Source organism: Tyto alba, unplaced genomic scaffold (genome assembly GCF_018691265.1).
Source record: "Tyto alba isolate M040663 unplaced genomic scaffold, T.alba_DEE_v4.0 Super-Scaffold_48, whole genome shotgun sequence".
Classification (NCBI taxonomy): domain Eukaryota; kingdom Metazoa; phylum Chordata; class Aves; order Strigiformes; family Tytonidae; genus Tyto; species Tyto alba.
Genome location: NW_024881324.1, coordinates 13379303 through 13393326, shown reverse-complemented (window position 1 = coordinate 13393326; position 14024 = coordinate 13379303). Strand labels below are relative to the sequence as shown.

The following is a 14024-nucleotide window of genomic DNA, read 5'->3' as shown; positions in this document are numbered from 1 at the left end:
TCCCGGGAGGGGCCCCGGACAGCACATGAGGTGACCAGAACAAGTTGCGCCCTGTGGCTGGTAACTGATAAGAAAGTCGACAACTGGGCTGCCTCCTGTTGACCCGTCATGCCAGGGAGGCTTTGGTGGGGCCTTCCCGATCTTCCCAAGGCGGTGGGTTGGGAGGCGTAAGCCCCATCCGGGTCGCTGGCAACCGTCACGGAGGGCTGCCGAGTTCCCGGGTGGGTTTGCCCCCTCCATGTCCTTCACGCCCTTAGGGCAAAGCCGTTCGACCAAGCAACTTTGGGGAAACGTTGGCGGGCGCCTTCCGATGCCGCTGACAGGAGCGGTGGCGCCGGGGAGCTGGCCGGAGCCCACGGCGGGGGGAGCGGGACGGTGGGGGCCGTGGGCTCCGGGCGGGGCGTGGAGAAGGACGATGGCGTGGGCTGCGGGGCGCGACGAGGGCTCCGCACGTGCGTGGGCCCCGTGTGTGTCCCCCCCCTCCCACCACTCTCCACCACCACGCTTCCACTTCCACGCTCGCCTCTCCAAACGCGGCCCCTCCCGCGCCCCGCCGGGCTCAGCTGAGCAGACAATGGGAGATCAAAGCGGGAGGAGGAGGAGGATGGTGGCGGGGGGGCTGGAGGCGGAGTGGTTGCGTGTGGCGCTCTCTCTCTGCGCTCGATTAGTGTTCCTGGGGAGGGAGCGAGCGAGCGAGCCGGGGACGGAGGGGGTGTGTGCGTGGGGGTGTTGAGGAGGGGGGGGGTGTGTGTGTGTGGGGGGTGTGTGTGTGGGGGGGGTGCGCGTGTGCGCGCGCGCGCGTGTGTGCGCGCGCTCGCGGGCGCGCGGGCGCGCGCGTGCGTGCGTGCGTGCGTGCGTGCCGGCCCCTGCCCCGGGGCGTGCGAGAGGCAGCGCGAGGGAGTGCGGGCGCGAGCGGGGAGCGAGCGAGTTGCGCAGCTGCCGTGCGCGCAGCCCCGCCGGCAGCGGCAGCGGCAGCGGCGGCGGCAGCGGCGGCACCTCAGCGGCTTTCAGCGAGCGGAGCTGCTAGCTGCGCTGGAGAGGGACGCGCAGGGAGGAGGAGGAAGAAGAAGAGGAGGAGGAGGAGGAGAAGGAGGAGGGGAAGAGGAGGAGGAGGGAGGAGGAGGAGGAGGAGGAGAAGAAGAAGAAGAAGAAGAAGAACAAGAAGAAGAAGAAGAAGAACAAGAAGAAGAAGAGGACGAAGAGGGAGAAGAGGAGGAGGCCACACGGACACCAACTGAAACAAAGTATTATACCGAACCAGCACCCAAACTCCTCCACCTTGTGAGGCTCCCCAGCATGGCTTCCGAGGAACTCTACGAGGTAACAGCCCCCCGAGCGCCGGGCCCTGCCCCCGGCCACCCCACCCCACCCCACCCGCCTTTTTGTTGCTCTCGGGAGAGCCGGCGGCCGTGTCACCCACACTTGCTGCGGCTGCCCCCTTCCCGCTGGGCCCAGCGCCTGCGTCTGTGTCCGTCTGTCGTGTGTGTGTGTGTGTGTCTGTCCCCCCGCCCAGCCTGGCCCCCCGCCCCCCCCCTCCCCCCCTTCCCTCCCCAGTTTTGCTGGAGGAGGACGGAAATGTGACTGAAAGGAGGAGACGGCGAAGTGTTACCCGTGGCCTGCGCCTCTCCCCCGCCCCAGGTTCACACACGACACTTTGACTCCAGAAGGAGAAAGGGGGGGGGGGGGTGTGTGTGCTTGGGTGGTGGGGAGCAGCGCTGACAGCCGCGACTTGCTCCGGGAGTGAGCACGCCGAAGTGCGAGCCCGGCGGTGTGCAAAAATGTGTGCAAAGCCGAGTTATTGCATGTGTCCGGGGGGGGGGAGGGGGAAGGCAGAGGGGCTTTCCTCCCGGATTTGTGTCTGTACCAAAGTCCTGTGCCACCATCCTGTGCCTTAGCCATGCAGCAGGCTGCGGTGATGCAAAATATTAAAATTTAAACTCCCCGTCTCTTCGTGCTCTAACGATACGGTTGAGGTTGCGAGCAAAGCCGAAAAGATTCAAAGTTAAGGCTCTGACATGCCATCCTTCACTCGTCACTCGGGTGGTGGTCAAAGGGTGTGCTGACGGGAGAGGAAGGTTTTGGGGTGAAGAAGGGAATGAGGTGACAGCTTAACTTTGAATTTCCTGTCTCATGTGTGGCAATTTCACATCCTTGCCCTTAATTGAAAAGCGTTATGGTTCTCTTGGATTTAACTTCCTTGTTTTTATTTTTACAAGAAGTCATCCCTGGGAGTGAAAAGCCGTTGTTGTTTGGGAGCCATTCTTGTCTTTTGGGTAAAGAAGTGGCCACCCAAAACCAAAAAATGCTTTAATCTCATAGTTAATATGCATCCAGGCAGTGTTCTATACAAAAAAAAAAGTTAAAAAAAAAAAAAATTTATATCCAGCGGCTGGACAGCTAAGGTCAAAGGGAGATGGACAGCCTTTAGGACACTTGACAGAAGATGTCTTACTGAACTGTTGGTGCACGTGTATCTTCCATTAATGGAGTCACGTCTGTGCTGCCATGGGTGAACAGAGCTGTAGAAGCCAGGGAAAGGTGCCCCGGGTGGGCTCATATTTTAAGCAAGTTGAGTGCTGAGCGAAGGTGCTGAACTGATAGACTAGGAGACTGAGGGCCCATATTCCCAAGACAGAAAAATCACAGTTGATTGCTTTGTCAAGTTTCCCCAACCTCATAACGTGACTTGAGCCAATCTTGAAGAGATCATCCCTAGAAGTCGGAAGGAAATGTAGGGACCATTCTGCATGTGAAAGGATTGCCTAAAACTTGCTTTGACTTTGGAAAAAGCTGCATTGGGTTTATAGAGTTGGGCCCATAGATTGTGCTGGGGCCAACACTGGCTCTTCGTGCGTCATTGTATTTGATCAAAGACGGATGGACAGTGGGATATTGGTTTCGATAGGCATAAAAAATGACCAGAAAAGTTCTATTTGCTGGATGTTGGACTGAGGTTTAGAGTGATCACAGCTCATTACTCTTCTTGGTGGTCTTAAGTTGTGTTTGAAATGTTGACTTGTGCAAAAGGCTCAGTAGTCTGTTGAGCGTGGCCATCCTCACTGGGCAGGCAAGTGTGTGATGTTCATCAGGTGAGAGCCTGTTTTGCAAAACGCCTGAAGTGCTAAACTACTTTTTTATTTTAAAAATCAGACACATTCTGTGTTTATAAGTGCAAAGTTTATTTGAGATGACTAAATTGTTAATGCTTTTGGACTTGGATTGTGGTCAAGCCGTCTCTTTTGCAATTTATTTTTTTTTTCTAAATTGCTGTTCATTTTTGACAAGTTTTGTCTTGTAATGAAATTTATAGCTATGCTTGGAAAATCATAAAATTATAAATAATTTAAATATAGTGAACACTAATTTGAGAAGTACATAAATGCAAGTTTACCTGAAATAGTGAATATTAGGTAATTTAAAGCCTTCAGTGAACTGCCCGTGTTACTGACTGGGGATTTACTTCTGTTTTATTGATATTTGCTTTGTAATTCATACCATACAATATTCTTTGAATCTGGTGACTGAAATCCAGTGCCATTTGTTATACCTCCATTTTTCCTTCTCAATCTTGGTCTTGTGTCTTGACTGAAAAAAGTGTATAATCTATTTATGATTGTTAGACTAAGTATGAATGCCAACTACTCCTGTTGATATTTGTCATGAGTCTTCCAAAATACAAATGAGAAATCCTCTTGTAAAGGAAGGTAAGTTCCTTTTTTTTTATTATTTTTTTTTTTTTTTTTGTTTTTTTTTGATAAAAATATCTTTATGGATTCACTTGTTGTTAATGGGATTATTTTTATTTTTACTCTGGATATCACCTCTGGAGAGAGGGAGCCAAACTCTAGGCCAGTGATTTGGAAGTCAAAGATTGAAACTTTGAAGTACACTAACAGGCTGGAAGGATGACTTTGTTGGGCCTGGTGTATGTCCTGTATGTCATTTGTTCCCAAGAATTTTAGAGGTTGTGGTAATGATTACCTGCTTTTTTTTTTTTTTTTTTTTTTTTTTTTTTGAGAGGGAAGAAGATCTGAAGAAAATATTAAACTTTTATTGAAAAACGGTGAAAAGACTCTTTTTTTCTAGATGGAGAGTGAAACAAATAGTAATGTTGCCAACCTATATGGGTGAGGTGTACAACATAGTTTTTCTCTTTGTAAGTTTGATTCTTCAAGTGACAACATGTTAATGAGGTGGACAGACATGGAGAAACTAGTGAATAAGACAGGTAAAGGAAAACATAAGGAAAGGTGCTGTCGGGTTTTTTTCTCTCCAAATTTGCTTCAGTAGGTGTTGACATCTTATGGCATCTTTCCTTGTGGGTGCCTGCTGCTGTCTGCATTACTGTGGCTTTTGGAAAGTCCTTTGTACAGGTTCTTGGGCAAATAGTAGGGCTTTTTTCTCCTACACTGTGGCAAGTTTTCTTTACTGATTCCCACCCATTGAAGGATCATTGCTTATTCTCATCATCTTCACCAGAGTAATTAGAAGTAGGCTACGCACCTCGTTTAGGAGGTTCATTTGGAAGCAAACTATGTTTGCTCTCTCTGCAGTCAAATCACTCGACTTCCTCTGGCAGACCCTTGCAGTGATGTCTGGGATTGAAGTGATCCTGAATTATGGTTGGCATGACAAATTTGTCTGATGAAAGGTGGAAGTGATCCCATAAAAGCACTCCCCAGGACAACTGTGTGTTAGCCAGCAGGTCAGAAGTACCAAATGGTGGTCGGTAGACAATTACTAAAACTGTGCTGAGTTTGGAAAAGTCTCCTTCTTCGGAAATTTAATAACTTTTTGTTACTAAGTGGGGTGGAAATACATTGAAGTTCTCTGCCTGTTGGAGATTGTATCTAATCAAATGACCAAATGTTTCCATCTTTCCTCTGACAGCTGCTAGTATGCATGGCCCCCTGGATCCGTTGGAGTAACTGTAGCTAAGCTTGGGCTGAGATTGCTACTTATACCAAAACATTTTTTATTGTGCTTTACCAAGAAGTAAGCAAAACAGTTTGTGTGAACTTTACAAGGGCACCTGTGCATCTGTATCTTTCCTTCACTCTGTATTTCACCTTCACACTGCTCGTAAACCTAGCATTTTAAGGTGACTTAATTGATTTCTATTAAAATACTAGAGGTTAATATATTTAAAGTCCTGTAGTCTGAAAGTATACATTTTTCTGTTTTATAGAATGGAAAATGTCTTTTTTTTTTTTTTCTTTTTTTCAAATATCTTGCAAAATACATATGCATTTTTTTTTTTATCCCGATATCTAATATTCCTAAGGTGATACTTCACTTCTAATGATGATTCAGTATTTTTGGTTTTATTTTTAGAACTAAAGCCTTTGACATTAAATTATACAGATACAGTGAAATTACAAACTGAAACTAATTTCAGCAGCAACTGGCTGAAGTTCTATGGCCTTGAATTAGGCTATACATCAAGTCTGATCACCTAATAAGTAAGACCCAAAGACATGTATTCCATGAAAATTTAAACTTTGTGTATACAGTAGCGGCCACAAGTCAAAAGAAGTGATCCTGTGGGCTGTTCTTCAGCTACTATGCTAGTTTTTTAAATGACAGAATATAGAAAACTGAAGGGGAAATGCTGTCATTTAGTTGAAAATTTGATGCTGCTTGGGAATTACCCACTTAAAAACAAAGTTTGTCTCACAACCCTACTAACAGAGCAGAGATCAGATCTTCATCATGTTTTGTGTGTGTTTACTGGAAAGTTTAAACATTTGTTTTGCTTAAGTTAACTGAAAGGGTACATCCATTATCCACAGTACGCAGCTTGGAATCTGTTGTAATTTCTTATGTCTACTGAATGAAAAATTGCTATTAATAACAAATTAGAAATGCCTGTTTGGGCAATAGTAATTTTTTTCTCCACTGAAATGAGTTGGTTTAATTCAACCTGTCTTGCAGGAAGTCCAAAATATCTTGGGATCTATCTTCTGCTGCTTGTTTCTGATGTGCTGACTCCTAAGATCTTGGTTAAACATCAGTGACGCTTGTTCATAGCGGGGTCATTGAGCTGTAATGCCAGAATCTTTCCCATTTCATTCTGACAACAAGTGGTGCAAATATTATTGCTTGTTTCAGAAGAGGTGAAATACTAAAAGTTGCTTGACTAACCCTAGCCAACTGAACAGGACTAAGAATTTACATCAGACCTGTTTGTGTTGCTTCCACCCCTTAGGAACAGTACATCTGACTTAAAATAGAGTTGAGGATTAGCTGTTCACCCCCTTTTGGTGACTTTCACTTCTTTAAGCTGGAGCACAAATGCAAGAGCACTACAGAGATGGAGCCACCACGTTTAGTGCAAGGAACTCAACTTTTTTCCATGTCCCTTGCCACACTGCTTTTCACCAGCTTGCGTTATTGCTCATCTCCTGTCCCAGAGCTCTAGACAGAATTCAGGAGGTGTATTCGGCTGCTGCTACTGCTGGGGAAGTGCCCGAGCCCCCGGGGCTCCTCCAGCGTGCTCTGCCCTCTGCGGTGCCGCTGGCCTGGCAGGGCTCTAGTGGCTGCTCCCAGGGTTCAAACATCCCTGGCCAAAGGAATTAAATTCTGCTGGGATCCTGTGTAGGATTGCAAATGGATCACAGATAAAGAGATGGTTTAGCAGTTTTTATACACAAAACTCTTTTGTACATAGATGCATGTGTCATATGTATATTCAAAAAATAGATTTTTTTTTTTTTTTTTTTTCCTGTGTATCGTGCTTTGAATTGATCATGTCTGTCAGGGAAAAAACAAAAAGGATAAGAGGGAGAGGAAGCAGGAGACGGGGAGAGATGTCCTGTCCACAAAGCATGTGAAACTCAGATAATGCTTACCTTCACAGCCTCTGTCTTTCACAGCAGACTGCAATTTCATTTCTTGAGTTTCTTGGTCAATCAAAGATTTGCTACTGTGGTGCCAGTCACGTTTAGAGTTATGGAATAATTACTTCCAATTTACAAGACTGTACTATCTCAGAAGGTTGCTTCCACTATGCTGACGTTCAGTACCTCGTGGATGAGGATAAATTGCTGGACACAAAGGACTTAATGAGACATGCCACAGCCCCTTGCTCCTCAGGTTGGCATAGCTGGAACAGCGTCAGCAATGCAGTGTCCCTCTTTGACTTCTCAGTAGGTGTAGCTTCATTTCTTCCTGACTGCTGCAGCGTGTCTGACCTGTGCCAAAGTGGTAGAAAAAACAAGTTACTAACAGTTACGGTTTCATCTCTCTCATAAACACTCCGTGCTTGTAAAGATTGTATTTGATACAAAACTCTGGCAACAGAATTACTTCTTAAATATGTGATAACTGGATGTGCAGATCTGTTGGATATAACTGACATGCAGGCCTATAATGACACTCTTACGCTTCTGTAATAAACTCCAAATCAGGTGTTACTGGGCAATGGATTATTTCTGGGTATCAGCTGGAAGCATGAGTTTCCCAGACTGTATTTGCAAGGTGAAAAGGGATGCATAAGTCTCTCCCTGTTAACTTCTTCTGTGCCCTTGAGGTTTTGTATGGCTGGATGGCATCAATAAATACAGGGTTGTTGTTTTGGTTTGGGTTTTGTTTATTTGTTTGGTTTTTAATCTTTGAGTAAAACACTAATAATTTCCATATTAGACATTTCTCTGACAATATATTGTTAGTCCAGAAAATATGTTAAAAATGAAAGTTCCATATTTTTCATTATCAAATGTATTCTCCAAAGTTATAGTATCTCTCCAAGAAGAGCTTTTATTTCTCTAATTTTTGATGGGCTTTTAATATTTGCACACAAGAATTTTGTCTTCTTTGAAATAATTTCTTTGAACTTTTTTCCATATTACTTAGAGGAAAAGAGAACTGGCATGTTACCTGTTAGGTCCGTTATAAAGGCAAGAATATTTACTGGTTTTGTAAACATCCTCTGAAGATTTACATGTGTCCCTTAATGGTGACCTGCTATAGATCCTTTTCAAAGAATCTATGAATATGTCTGAATACATGGAATAGATACAGATAAAAAACATTTTTAAACTATAGATTTGTATTTTTAAATTATTTTGAAGCCACTTTGCTAGCATAAAATGCAAAATAAAGCAACTATTTACTAAATATCTTTTAACTATATGTTTGTTTTATTGAATAACGAAACAAAGAAACTACTGTAGCAGTTTTATTGTGATTCTTCAGCGAGGCTTCACATTTTATGATGCCACTGCATGAAGTAAGTTAGTACAGCTCTGATCAAATCTTCCTTCTTGGCCATGTTATGTTTGATCATTTCTTTGTTTCTTTTTTCTTATTTTTTTTTCTTTTTTTTTGGTGGGGAAAGATAAGGTATGTGTTTTAAGTGGCCTAACCACATTTGTAGTTGTGCCTCTTCAACTCCTCTGCATCCACAGTTCTGAAAGTTTCACAGTTTTTTGAGTAAATTAAGTTTTCATGTTCAATCTTTACTGATTGTCATAGTAGCATCTGAAAAAACAAAACCCAGGGGTTTTTTTAGTATCCTGGATGAACAGGTAAGGAAGGAAATGTACTTTACTCTTTTTCTTTTTCTTTTTTTTTTTTAAGTGACTTTGTGATTTTCATTTTGCAAAGACATTTAAATACCTCTCTAAGCATCTTCACTTCCTGTAAAACACTGGTTTATGGAAATTTGCATTATTTAGAGAATAGTTTAAAAATTGGGTTTAGTTTGAAGATGCCACAGTTTAAAGAAAGTTATGGGAAATATGTTACGTATTTATCACAGAAAAATGCTAAATGTACATTTTGTAAATATATATGTAGGAGAACAATTGAGTTACTTTCTTAAGAGTGTTGGAATATATCTTAACTCCAAAATACTTCCCTGGTGCTGTGATGTGTTGAATGCTGTATTAAGTGGATATTCAGAGGTCTGCAGTTTTTGAAGTTGTTTCCATAAAACACAGTTCTTCAATGAAACATCATCTGTCTTTTGATAACGTTTTTGTTACCAGTAACAATGTAGATATATGAAGGGTACAAAACAATTTAAAGTAACTTTGGCAAAGTTAGCTGGATTATAGTTTGGCTAGCTGCAAAATCAGGTTGTTTTGTTGTGTTTTGATTTCAGTACCTGATTTTCCCCAGTTATATGTATAAAATATAGCTCATGCTAGCACAGTGTGACTCTTCCATCATATTTCAGTGTCTAGGTCACTTACAAGGTTAAAACTATCAGACCTGGGATTATGTCTCTAAGAAATAATGAGACTGTAAGACTATATGTACTGACAAAAAAGATCCCTCCAGTTCAGCATCCTGATTCTTAGCACAGGTCCATAATGTCTTACTGTAGAGGGGAAAAATGGGAAATGTGGCACTGCAATAATCATTGGGTGCTTTCATGGCTGGTTTTGTTGGGAGCAAGGCAGATTTCAGCCTTGGTTATAAAAAGCCAGCAGCACAACTGGAGCTCCCCAGATGTTCAGAGCCCGCCTTCATTCCTTGCGCACATCTGCCCGAGGGTCGCGGCTGCAGGCTTGGGCGAAGGCGGGCGCATCTGTGGGAAGAGCAATGCCCTGCGTGTTTCTGCTGATCCCAGCAGGGCTTGGCGTAAGTGGGAGTACGGTGTGATTGCCAGGTCACTCACTTCTGTTAACACAATTGTTCATCGGGCTAAATTTTCATCATTTCTCTTCAGACAATATTTCTAGATGCTCGTTAAGGTCTTGTTGAAATGGTAGGATTTAAAGTCTTTGTACGAGTCTTTCCTGAGTCATAACCACTGAATACATTGCTGTTACTGAACACTGTATTAACATGAACTTGAATTTTCAAGAAGAGGCTGTTAGCATTTGGGATCAAACAAAACAAAAACACCAACTCTGAGCGAAATCTGAAGTCATCACCAGTGTAAGCTCTAGATACTTGCAAAGTCTTCAGTGGAGACTTCATGTGCTTAAGTTCTGTATCCCCAAATAAGATCTAGCTAACTGCTTTGTGTGAGTAGACTCCTAGTCCAGAAAATTTGGAGAGAGGAATATGGCCACAGAATAAAACAAATTGTAATAGTGCTTATAATAAAAATTCTAGGAATTAATCTCATTATTTGAAATTAATACTATTTTGTGAGTGTGAGTATAAACCATATTAGATTGTACTGAAGTATAATCTTTCTCAAATTAGGAAGATGGACGGAAAACTTTTCCTTAAAGAGAAAAAAATCAGATATTCTCTTTCTCTGTAGGCTTTTTGCTATACAGTAACTCTATACTGTAACTCTTAGATGGCCCCTCATGTTTTCAAGGCTGGCACATTTTTTTCTCACTTGTTTGGGTCACAAATAAGGACCAAACTTGATATTTGATTAGCAGTGCTTTCTAAGAACAAAGAAACAGAAAGAAAGTAAGAGCAATAATGTTTACATCAGACTGAGAACACTGAGCTTTTTGTTCTTAGTGTATTTTTCTGTGGAATTAGATCATAAATAAAGTTATTCTAAATAGATGTATTCAAAACAACTCGACAGTCAGGTGAATGAGCATTTCCAGCTAAACAATATCTAATGCTTCCTGAAAGTGACTCTGTAGAACTTCTTCCCCTGGAAGATGGAGGCATCTGTAGGAACAGCTCACCACCATCCTTTGCAGCTGAAGGAATAACTAGATGTCCAAATATCCTCAAGGGCAATAAAAGTTTTAAATTAGTGCAGTTTAGAGTAGTCAAACAATTTTCACTTATGATATAGTAAGGACAGAAGTTTCAAAGTTAAAATTTAAACTGTTGGTGCACACCGGGTTGTTTATAGTGTATTAAAGCCCAGCTTACAAATTATTTTCAAAACTGTTCTTTCCTTTGTCTGGTTCATACGCTTAGTGATATGTACTTTGTGTTTTGACTTGATTGTACAAAAGGGTATGTGTTAAGTGGGAAAGTAAAGGACATGTGATCTCTATTTTGGTTTAATTTTTGAAAAACATCCATAAGACAATGTAATATAGAAGTTTAGGATGAGTTTATTACCATCTGACTTTTGAGATGCATGACTTCCAGAGAATTAACATTGAAAAATGGCATATTTTTACTCAGGTCATCAAGTAATAATGATCAATAACAACAAAGAATATTTTCCCAGATACCACTGGCAAATAAGGTAGCGTCCTGTTTCCAAAGATCCATCAGTGTTTCAGATTGTATTTCATTTATGTCAGAGGCATCTCTCTTGTATCAGGGCAGCTCCTTAATTGATTTGGTTTTCCTCTCTCCCACATTGTACTCATCAGATCTCTTGAGATTTGTGCTTATTTATTTAAACTGCCCAAGAATAAAATATTAGGTTCTGAATGAGGAGATGGAAATTATTGTATTTAAAGATGCTTCTCTGAGACGTAACATTGTAGGAATGTTAAAACATGGAAGCCGGTGCATCAAGCAGCTGTCGATTTGAGAGTTTATGACCATGACTACAGAACCTCAATGCATATGAAGGATTACTAGTTCACAAATTTTTAAAAGAACACAAAGATGGGATCTTGCTCATTTTTTCATCATCATGATACACATGTCATAATTGTATGCAAACCATGTCACGCTTCTCTACTTTCTTATCAGTAAGGATTTAATAGCAGATTTGTTAGTCTTTTATTGGATTAAAAAAAAATATAAATGCTTATCGAGATAAATCATTGCAACACCTTATCTTTAAAATCATTTATTTACAAAGATCAATTTCAATTTTAAGTTCAGTTTTGCCCTGAGACTGGTTCAATGAAGAAGAAACATTGAATAAGATGGTATTTTGGAGATTACCTTTACTGCCATTCATGGCAAAACATGGATTTAGTGAGGGGATAGAATGAGCACTAGGATGTCATGTGGTTTCTGTCCGCATGAATGTTAGGTCTTGATCCACTCATAGTGACAGAGGAAACTTTACTGTTATTCATTTATAGCTATTACTATATTATTTTCCTCTGTTTATCCAGATAATTTTTTTTTTGTAATGCTCTAGTTCTTCATACCTTTGGATACTCATGAAAAGCAATGAATGATGGACAGCTGTCAGTTAAGTTACAGTTAAAAATATTGTGAGATTTTAATTTTTTGTTTTCAGTGCAATTGAAGATCTGGTATCAGTCTGTAAAATGGGAACTTCCTGACTTTATTGCTGCATGTTATTTGAATATATCCAATATTAGTTGGATTATTCAGCGTTAAAGTCCTTACTTAACTAATTGCAACCTAGTTCATTCTAAAGAATTTAATCCTCTGCACTTGAACATATATATCTCTAATCAAAGATATTAAATGTAACAAAACTGATTCATTGCATGCACACAAACCAGTTTGCTTTATTAGGACATTCTTATTGTCAAGTAAAAATAATGTTCTTTGGCCTTTTTGTTGTTCATGATGGATGTTTTCATAAATAACGGGAATTAATAAGTCATTCTAACCTATACAATACACTAGTAAAATAATGCTTTACTTGCCTTTTTTTTTTTTTTAATTTATCTTCTGTACACTTGTTTATATTTATGAAGCTTGAACTAAGATGTGAATAAAGTGATCAATTTGCGGGAAGGGATTTTAGATCTTTATATGCTAAATAAATTCTTAAAGTGTATTTAGACATAGTAAATTATGAGAAGGGGAAGAATAAAGTAGTGAGTGGACTGTGGAACCATGTGATAATTTTATGTTCTGCTTTTCACTAAAAGAATGCTCTCTTTTCATTTATTTGTCAATTTTGTCAAATGTTTGAGCTCTACCTTCCCAGTGTCTTCCCAATACCAGTCTCTTGTTTTCAGTCAATTCACCAGAAAAATCTTTTCCATACAACTTATTCAAAAGAGGGCAATTTCAGTGAGGAATTAGTTGTCTATTGATTGTAAAGTAAGGATAATTTTTATTTTTCAGAGCAAGAAACTGGAACTTTGTTATGTCATAGAAGAAAGGCATATCCTTCTAGAACTGCCGTATGTTTTGTAGGAATATAGATAGGCAGGGGTTGTTGGGGAAAAATGGAGGATGTCATCATCAGGACACCTGAATGCTATCTTGAAAAGTGTAATTCTCTCTTTCCTCTGTCATAGCCAGTGTAGCACTGAGCGTATCACTCAGACTAACTATTTAAGAGAGGATTGCTAATCATTTGCTCATCTCCCTGACAAAGTTTGAATCCCTGAGCCAAAGGACAAGTAGAATAAAGCCTTTTTCCTTCCCCTTCCTCCCTACCTCCTGCCTCCCCCCAGTAAATACTGTCAGAACATCTTAGAATAAAGAAGAGCAGGCTGATTGGGTCTTATAGAGAGAATCTATGCTACAAGTACATGCCACAGACAAAACTGTCTCCCTTTTACGTTGTTTTTCATTTTGGTTTGGTTTGGTGGGACTAACTGAAGACAGGTATTTAACTAGCAGGCCAAGTTATCTCTGATATCTTCTGTAATCAGTGATGAGAGTCATGCAGAAGGCCATTCAGACCATCTAAGTGAAATTCCTCTAGAAGATTATCAGACTTCAAACCCTTTCTCTACAAAGATGTATAGAAAGACTAGGAGTGTTAATGTAGTCAGTTAAATTAAATATACTTAAATGTGACCTCCTTAGCACTGAGGGTTTTTTCCTTTTTCTACTGTCTTCTGAACCTAATGCAAGATAATACCCAACTTTTCATTCATTATAGGCCTTCCCTTGGGACTGTAAACTGTGTTGGTAGGTGAATGTTGTTAAGGGATTGTGCTATTGAAGCCTAAAGTGTTTAGACATGGCACTGAGCTGCTATGGTGTAAGTTAAGGTTTGTTATCTGAGTGGCAGTAATTGATCAGGTCATGTTTTTAAACCATAATGTTTGTATTTTATTTCATTTTACATTAAATCTCAGAAGGTGTTTGGGTGGCAGTGCTTTATAATTGACTTCAGCAGGTCCTCCCTCCGACCACTCAGCTGTTCCTTCTGTTGAGCCACAATGGCAGCTTGGCCATGTGTTAAGAGGATTGGAAAACCAATCTGGCATAATGAAAAACAACCAAACAAAAAACCCTGG

General features: G+C 40.9%; 1 protein-coding gene across 1 annotated transcript in view; it reads left to right on the top strand.

Moving 5' to 3' along the window:
• Positions 1 to 1125: 1125 nt before the first annotated feature.
• Positions 1126 to 14024, top strand: part of CDYL (chromodomain Y like) — a 100489-nt gene continuing 87590 nt past the window's right edge. Inside the window, exon 1 of the mRNA XM_042806955.1 lies at positions 1126 to 1320. Coding sequence (XP_042662889.1) covers positions 1297 to 1320 — 24 coding nt within the window. The 5' untranslated portion in view covers positions 1126 to 1296. The remainder of the gene's footprint in view (positions 1321 to 14024) is intronic.